The sequence below is a fragment of the Marmota monax genome, unplaced genomic scaffold (genome assembly GCF_021218885.2).
Source record: "Marmota monax isolate L192 unplaced genomic scaffold, Marmota_monax_Labrador192_F-V1.1 WCK01_AAM20220418_F8-fsc00222, whole genome shotgun sequence".
Taxonomy (NCBI): domain Eukaryota; kingdom Metazoa; phylum Chordata; class Mammalia; order Rodentia; family Sciuridae; genus Marmota; species Marmota monax.
Window position 1 is genome coordinate 2,591,137 of NW_026694968.1, and position 8,328 is coordinate 2,599,464.

Genomic DNA, 8,328 nt, shown 5'->3' on the forward strand with positions numbered 1-8,328 from the left:
AGTGGCCCCTAAGGATGTCGGTACTCAGGCCCACCAACCAGTCTTTGGTCGCAGCCTTGTAGGCCCAAAGGGCTTCGCTTGCTGAGGCCCTTAGTACCACCCTCGCGTCTTCCAGTGGCGCTGGGAAAGGGGTTTGTTATGGGTGTGGCCAACAGGGCCACTTCAAGAGAGTGCCCTACAGGCTGAATAAGACCTGGTGCCCCACAGAGACATCCCTCAGGCCAGACTAAGGGGCAAACTCCGCCTAAGATGACTTGCCCCCGGTTTAGAAAGGGATTCCATTGGCGGAGGGACTGTAAATCCAAATTTGATATTGAGGGGAAGCCTTTAAATTAATAACAGGGCACCCTCCAGCCCTGTTGCCCAAAGGAGGTACCCCGCCTAGTGACCCACCTAGGGCCCACTGGACAGTCCCAATAATCCTGGGAATTAGGCCAAAAATGGATATCTTCATAGCAGGGAAAAAGTTTCGCTGCTTGATTGACATTGGAGTGGATGGGACAGTATTAAGGAAAGAGGAGGTTCCCCCACAATGGAAACTGATTCCCGGACCTCAGTTATTAGGGTGAGGGTTGATACAAGGTCTGAAGAAACCAAAAATTGGCTTACTTGGAAGGATGTAAATGGTAGTCAGGGAGAGGTACGCCCTCTGGTGGCATCTGGCCTGACAGCTAATCTGCTGGGACAGGATATTTTGGGGGTAGCTGAGGTGTTCATCACCACAGATCACAAAGGGATATATGACGATATCCTAGAGGAAGAGGAATACCAGCAACAGTTTGGCCTATCAGGTCCCCTTAGCAATTACCGGGGGGATCCACTTTTTGAGACATCGAGGCGGAATGCTCCTGTACTCTGTGTGAGGCCTCACCCCCAAACCTAGAGGCCACTGTTCCTACCGTCCCTGCCATTCAATGGCTTCCGGGCCCTCCAGTGTGGGTAGAACAGTGGCCACTTCTCCTAGACAAACTACAAACGCTAAAGGAGATAATATCAGAACAACTGACCCCAGGGCATATTAGGCCCTCCCTGAGCCCTTGGAATAGTCCTGTATTCCTCATACAAAAGGCCACAGGGAAATGGAGAATGTTACAGGACCTAAGAAAGATTAATGAGCGGATGATTCCCGTTGGTCCCCTTTGCGAGGGCTACCCTGGATCCCCTCCATCCCTCGGGATTTGACTTTCATTGTGATTGATATCAAGGATTGCTTCTTTTCTATTCCCCTTGATCCCCAGGACTGTGAGAAGTTTGCCTTCTCCATTCCCTCTGTTAACTTCCAGGGGCCAGACCAAAGATATGTGGGTGGTGTTACCCCAGGGCATGGCTAACAGTCCAGCTTTTTGTCGACATTATGTTTCACAAGTCCTGTAACCCCTTTGGAGGCAATCGGACATAATTCTATATGTTTACATGGATGGTATCATTATTGGGGCAGCAGACGCCAAAGCGTTAGGCTCCGCCTATAAGGAACTCCAGACTCTCTTACAGAAAGGAGGATTACATATATCTAGTGATAAGGTCCAGACCTTACCCCCTTTTAACTTAGGTTGGACTCTGTCTCCTTAAGCCTCAACTATTTATGTCTATAGATACCTATTCACATGCTTGTTGGGCAACTGCTCATCCGGGCGAAAAAGCTCTACACGCTGAAAGCCATTTCCTACAATGTTTTGCCATTTTGGGATTACCCCTACAGGTTAAGACAGACAATGGGCCCCTGCTTTGTGAGCAAATCATTACAAGAATTCGTCCAAACTTGGAATATTAAACACACCACTGGAATACCATACAATCCAAAAGGTCAAGCTATAATTGAGAGGCATAATAAGACTTTAAAGGACCAACTAATCAAACAAAAAGGGGGAAACAACCGCCATGACCAATTAAGGACAGCCATGCTTACATTAAATATTTTAAATTTTTCCAAAGACCAACCTCTAACTGCTTTCCAGAGACATTGGTCTAATCAGACACCTTATTTGAAGGTAGAGGTCCGATGGAGGGACCCCCTTACTGGATCATGGTGCGGTCCTAATCCCCTCATTAGTGTAGGGAGGGCATTGGGTGTGTATTCCCTATTGGGGAGCCAAGTCAATTTGGGTATCCGCTAGAGATCTAAAATACTGTTCACCAGAACAAAAATGATTACCCAAAAGCACCCCCTCTTGAGGTATGATTCTTTATTTTCTCATTTGCAGGAATGAAAGACCATTCTGGACGCTTTGCCTGGTTGTGACCGGACTCCTCATTGTCTCCCTCGTGGCATTCATCGTGGCCACGAGGATGGGAACTGGACTTGCTGGCCTTGGTACTTCTTTACAGATGTACAATAAGCTTTCTCAGCAGATGACAGATGATATGCACCATGTTGCCAGCACTATCTTGGACCTGCAATCTCAACTCGATTCCTTGGCTGCGGTAGTCCTCCAAAATCATCGAGGCTTAGAACTGATTACCGCCCGAAAAGGAGAACTATGTCTGTTCCTACAGGAGGAGTGCTGTTTCTATACTAACCACTCTGGTATTGTCCAAGACAAAATCAAAAGACTACAAGAAGACCTTGAAAATCGATGAAATGAGCTGCAATCGAGCTTCCTATGGACTGGGTTAAATGGGTGGCTTCCTTACCTTATCCCCTTTATAGGCCCCTTGGTTACTATAAGTCTTGTATTTACATTTGGACCTTGTGTAATCAACAGGCTCCTCCAGTTTCTTAAGGATCGAGCCAGAGCTGTTCAACTGATGGTGGTCCAGCAGTAATACGCTGTCTTACAAGATACTGACTGGGAACCCTATGAGGTTGGCCACGGCCCCTACCAGGATGTGCAGGTGTAAGCCGGGAGCAGAAAGGTTTCCTTCATAGGCGATAGCCATCTCTCTTCCTTGAGGCTTCCCATTGGGCCTGCAGGCCCTGCAGGTAGGATTGCCCGAAGAGCTAGAGTGGTAGTCAATGACGGGTAAGATCCCCAGAGGGGGACAACCTAAGACAGGCACACTCTCGAGTAAGGCAAACACCTGCTAATAAAACAAAAAGGGAAAGATGTAGGGTATGATGTAACATGTGGGGCATGTTGCATCAGAAAAGAGGAAACCTAACTTGCTGGCTACTACTACCCGCTTCCCGGTCCTGGGGCCTGCACACGGCTAGGATGGCGCCTGGCGATCAGCCAGAAGGCATTACCGTGAGTTGTGACGAAAAATCGGACCACCTCTAGGAGAGGCTCAGAACCCTTCCGCCCTTGTGGACAGCTCCTGTCACCCATTACTGCCTGTAGGATGGGTGTACATGTGAACTCTCTCCACCTTGTTGACCTTTATCCTGATTGGCTCCTGTACATTATATTAGCTGTGTGTGTTTTTCTCAGTAAAGGAGCTCCTGCTTTGACTGGTCTCCCCCACGCGTCTGATTGTCCTCCGCGAGGGAGGGCTGGGTGTGGGCAGTCAGACGGCCCTCTCCTTTCTTGGCTCGTCCTGGTAGGGTGTTCTCTCCCCATCTCTCCCACAGGCTAAAAACCCCAACAGAAGTTTACTGGATTAGACAAAAGGGAATGAAGGTAAGGGAAATGGGATGGGAAAGAAAAGTAGATGAATCAGACATAACTTTCCTATGTTCGTATATGAATACATGATCAGTATAACTGCACATCATGTTCAATCACAAGAATGGGATCCTAATTAGAATAAGTTATACTCCATGTATGTATAATATATCAAAATACACTCTACTGTCATGTATATCTAAAAAGAACAAACAAAAAGAAGAAGAAATTTGCCTTAAGTCCCACATTTTCATTTAGGAAGCAAAAGACAAAAATAAAATAGAACTAAAATACCAAGATTAAGAAAGAAGAGCCTTAAATCCTTGCCCTATATACCTTAAAAAAAAGTCTTAACGTCCTTAGTAAATTTTTTATACACAGAGAAAATTAGAAAACTTTTCATCACTATGAAATGTTACAAAAATGCAGAAAATAATGCTTATAAACACTAAGCCCTAAAAATAACAATAATCATATTTATGACATCAGCTGGTCTTTTTGTTGCCAGAATATAAGCCTGGGAACCTAGACCCCTAACTAAACAAGAACCTTTCCCAAACCACAAAGTACTATAGCAAAGGCATTGGAGAACCAACATTAATTCCCTAACAATGTCCTTAACTAAACTGCAATGTAAAAGAATAGCATTTACTATGCTGATACCAAATCATGTGCAGAAAACAAAAATCAGCTCTTAACAGAGCAATTGATCTGAACTTCAGCATCCAAGGAGAAACCCATGGCCCCATATGCTCTACTCTTGTCCTCTCAGTGACTCTTCCAACATTGCCCTGCTGAGGATTAAGACCTTTCTTATTCCTGAAGATCAGATGGGGGGAAATAATTTACTGAGGGGAAAAAAGCCAGGTGCAGTGATGCATGCCTATAATCCCAGTGGCTCAGGAGGCTGAGGCAGGAGGATCACACGTTTGCAGGCAGCCTCAGCAACTTAGCAAAGCCCTAAGCAACTTAGTGAGACCCTGTTTCAAAAAATAATAAGGGCTGGAGATGTAACTTGTGACAATAAAAAACACCCTATACACACACACACTCTGAGAAAGAAAAAAAATGAGTTGGTAAGTGCCAAGTTAGTGAAGAAAAAGGATAATTATTTTAAGAAAAGAAATTGTTTTGTAGAAAAGATCTGGATAAATTCTTATTAATTAATGAAATTCAAATGATGCACAGTACTTTTGCTACCTATGTGTAATTAATGAAAGGAAACTAAGAAAGAATATATTAAATGTAAAATTAAGGTAACTGTTCTCTTTCTGACTCAAAAACAAATACTTCTTTGAACAAAGTGACAGAATGAATTACTGGAAGCATGCTGCACTTTACCAAAAGAAATTTAAAAGATAGGCCAAAGTGTCCTGAGGAGGAAAAAACCCTATTCAATAGGTTCTTTAGAGCTATTCAAAACAAAATTCACTGCTTCTAACTGTAAATCTCAAAGTGTGTTGTGCATAATGCTTTCTACCTAAAACCATACAGAAAACATAGGGAGAAAGACTTGTGATGCTTTTTACCTACAAGATTATCTCAACACAGTATTTTATTGTATTATATTAAGTAAGTGTAGTGTGTGAATCTATGTCCTTGGTAAGAAGGTAGAAAAATTCCTAATATAAGATTGGCTTTAGGATCTAGTTTAACACTTTTTCATGTCTCTATTATATATTTAATTTTTTTTAAATTGTCTTGTTTTAATATTTGATGTTAAGTTCCTTATTCAGAACAGTGAATCATTCTTATAAGAGATACACATCTCAAGTCAATACTACAACATGTTAGTGGTTTTCAATTAGCAAACGTAAATGCTTTTATTTTTTACAAAATTTAAGAACCTTCAAGATTTTGATTATCTACTTAATCACAGATCACATTAAATCATGAGTGAATTTAAAAATTGTACTATATTCAAATATAAACATAACCATACAGTTATATCAAATTAAAAACAAAGTTGAAAAAGTATGAAAATTCCCAAGATACTAATGTAATTACTACTTACAAAATGATGCTCTAAAAATATCATTACCTAAGCCCAGGTAAATTATAATTATGTAATTAATTTAAATTATTCTTATAATATACAATGTATATTTAAATATTGCTGCAATATTTTAAACTAAGGGACAATTATAGAACTTTCAAAAATATTAACAACTAACTCAAGGTTAAAAAAGTTAACCCATTAATTATTTTGCCAAGTAGTAAAAATGTGGTGTTTTTTTTTTTTTGGTTAAAAGAAAATCAAGTCAACTTAATACCATATAAATAACTAAGTGATTTTATGGACAAATTATTACTAAGCCTCAGTTTTCTTATCTGTAAAATAAAGCTTAAGAACATATCCTAGGGCTGTGGTTGTAGCTCAGGGTATGTGTGAGGTACTGGGTTCGATCTGCAGCACAACAAATAAATAAATAAATAAAATAAAGGGATTGTGTCCATCTACAACTAAAAAATTAATTAATTAATTAATTAGTTAATTTTTAAAAAGAACATATCATACTTAAAAATAATAAGAAGAACATTTACAGACCAAAAAATAGATAACTAAAAGAAAGAGAGAGAGTTCTTACGGCATTTTTGTAAAGATTATAAAGCAATGTAAATTTGTAAAACTCAAAAAATAGCTGTTATATAATACTATGTGCTAGGAGCTTTCTAAACCCTTTGCTTATGTTAATTTATTTAATCTTCACAAGAATCTTTTGGGGTGGGTGTACAGTAACACTCAATGAAGAAACCAAGGCACACAAGATAGAAATCTCCCAAGGTTGGACAACTGTAAGTGCAAGAAACCCAGGCAGCATGCCTTCAGAGACTGCAGGTAACAACTACAACATACTGCTCCAATAAGCCGAATTAAGTTAAATTTCTAGCACAAAGTAAGAACTTAATGTTAGTGACTTTCTTCTTTCCACCAGTATCTCTGTATTCACTGAAAGAGGAAAAATAAACATTCATTCTTACCAAGTGGTTTTTTACTACACAAAACCACCATCCAAAGCTACATTCCAATTAACAACCCAGGCAACTACATAACATAAACTTTGAGAATAACAAAATGATCCTTAATGTACACTTAATACTTTTATCTGAATTCATATTGCCTTTTTGTTTAAGAACAAAAATCATGTTCAGTTTAAGGTTTAATATGAGATCACTATGAAAAATAGCCTCTATTAAATAAGTAACATATTTCATAGAAATTGGGTTTAGAGATTTTGGTATTTATAAAATAAATTTATAAGTTATATAAACTACACAAAACAGACACAGCCAAAAAAGCAGTTAAGAAAATATGATCAAGACTAGAAGATATTTGACGGGGTTAAAAGGGAATCAGCTATTGATTATAATGAATACTATGCAGCAAAAGAAGCAATTTATTATACTCTGTTTATTTTTTGTTGTTGTAGTTGTACAAAAATCTGTGTTTCTGAAATAAATCAAATGCTTGCTAGTTATTATAGGCTATCACACATAATGATATGAACTGAACTATAACCACTAGTGCCACACATCCTTACAGTGTTACATGTATAATATCTCTATAGTTCACAAAAGCTCTGAAACGTAGTTGTTATTTTTACTATTACACATTTCCACAGATGAGGAACCTGAGCTCTGAGAGGTCAAATGCCTTGCCCAAGTTCCTACAGTTAAGTGACAAGTTAGGATGCAAATTCAGGTTTGCCTGAATCCAAAGCCCACACTTTTCCTAGTAAAAGTGCTAAAACTTAGCTAGTTGTGCATCAGAATCACCTGGGGAGCTTGTTAGCAAAACTGATGGTCAAATCCCATACCTAAAAATACCAATTCCCAGAGTCTGATTTATTTAACAAGCTCCCAAGTGATTCTTAAGCAGCAAGCTGGCACTGGTCCTAGGAGTGGCATTTAAAAACCACTGTACTACTTCCAAATGCTCCTCCATTTTCATGATTTGAAACTGGGAATATAAGGTACCAGGCACAGAGCTTTAGATAAAAGTAAGTGATTCAAGTAAGAGAGTAAGGACGCAATTCAATTTCAGATTGGAAAATATATTTTGGTAAATGTGTTCATTCACCACCTAAACCTGGAGTCATTTTTAATGCCTCTTCCCTTCCAACCTATCCTTTAAATTGATCTCTTCCTTGACCTTTTTACTACTAACCACATTGCCATCTGTGGTTACTGTTGGTTGCTACCCAACAGTAATTTCTATCCCCATCTGCTCCTTTCCATACACAGCACACACCACTATAAAGTTGAAAACCTCAGATTCTACACTTGCCCAGCTTCCTTGCAGTTAAACATAGTCATAAGATCCAATCCTGGTCAGTGACATTAGAGAGGGCCCGTAAAACAAGTTTTCTTCCCTAACAACAACAACAACAAAATCCTAAGGGAATACACCCTTTTTCTTCCTCTTTGCAACTGAGGCAGCCATCTTGTAACTATAAGGATTAAGCCAAGAGAGATGCAGAAATGCCACCTCAGAGCCCTGATATAGTTGAGCTGCTTTTTAACCAACTCCATAACTTCCAAACTTCTTGTTAAGTGAAATAGTAAACACCTATTTTTAAGATTGATTTAGTTGATAATTTAATTCTCACTCTGGCTATTGCAACAGCCCCTAGTGCTTCCAAACTGTCTAATACTTCAATATCACTATAAGTCTTACTTTTGAAAAGCACACTTTTATCATGAACCGAAAACTAGTAGAAAGCTTTCTAAGGTTTCACACTGATCACAGGAAAAAATGCAAACTCCTTTATGCATCATATGCATC

At 39.4% G+C, this 8,328-nt stretch overlaps 1 protein-coding gene across 1 annotated transcript in view; it reads right to left on the reverse strand.

The window, feature by feature from the left end:
* LOC124081270 (iron-sulfur protein NUBPL) overlaps nucleotides 1-2,968 on the reverse strand; it is a 177,825-nt gene extending 174,857 nt beyond the window's left edge. The window contains exon 1 of the mRNA XM_046427486.2: nucleotides 2,821-2,968. Coding sequence (XP_046283442.1) covers nucleotides 2,821-2,877 — 57 coding nt within the window. The 5' untranslated portion in view covers nucleotides 2,878-2,968. The remainder of the gene's footprint in view (nucleotides 1-2,820) is intronic.
* Nucleotides 2,969-8,328: the final 5,360 nt, after the last annotated feature.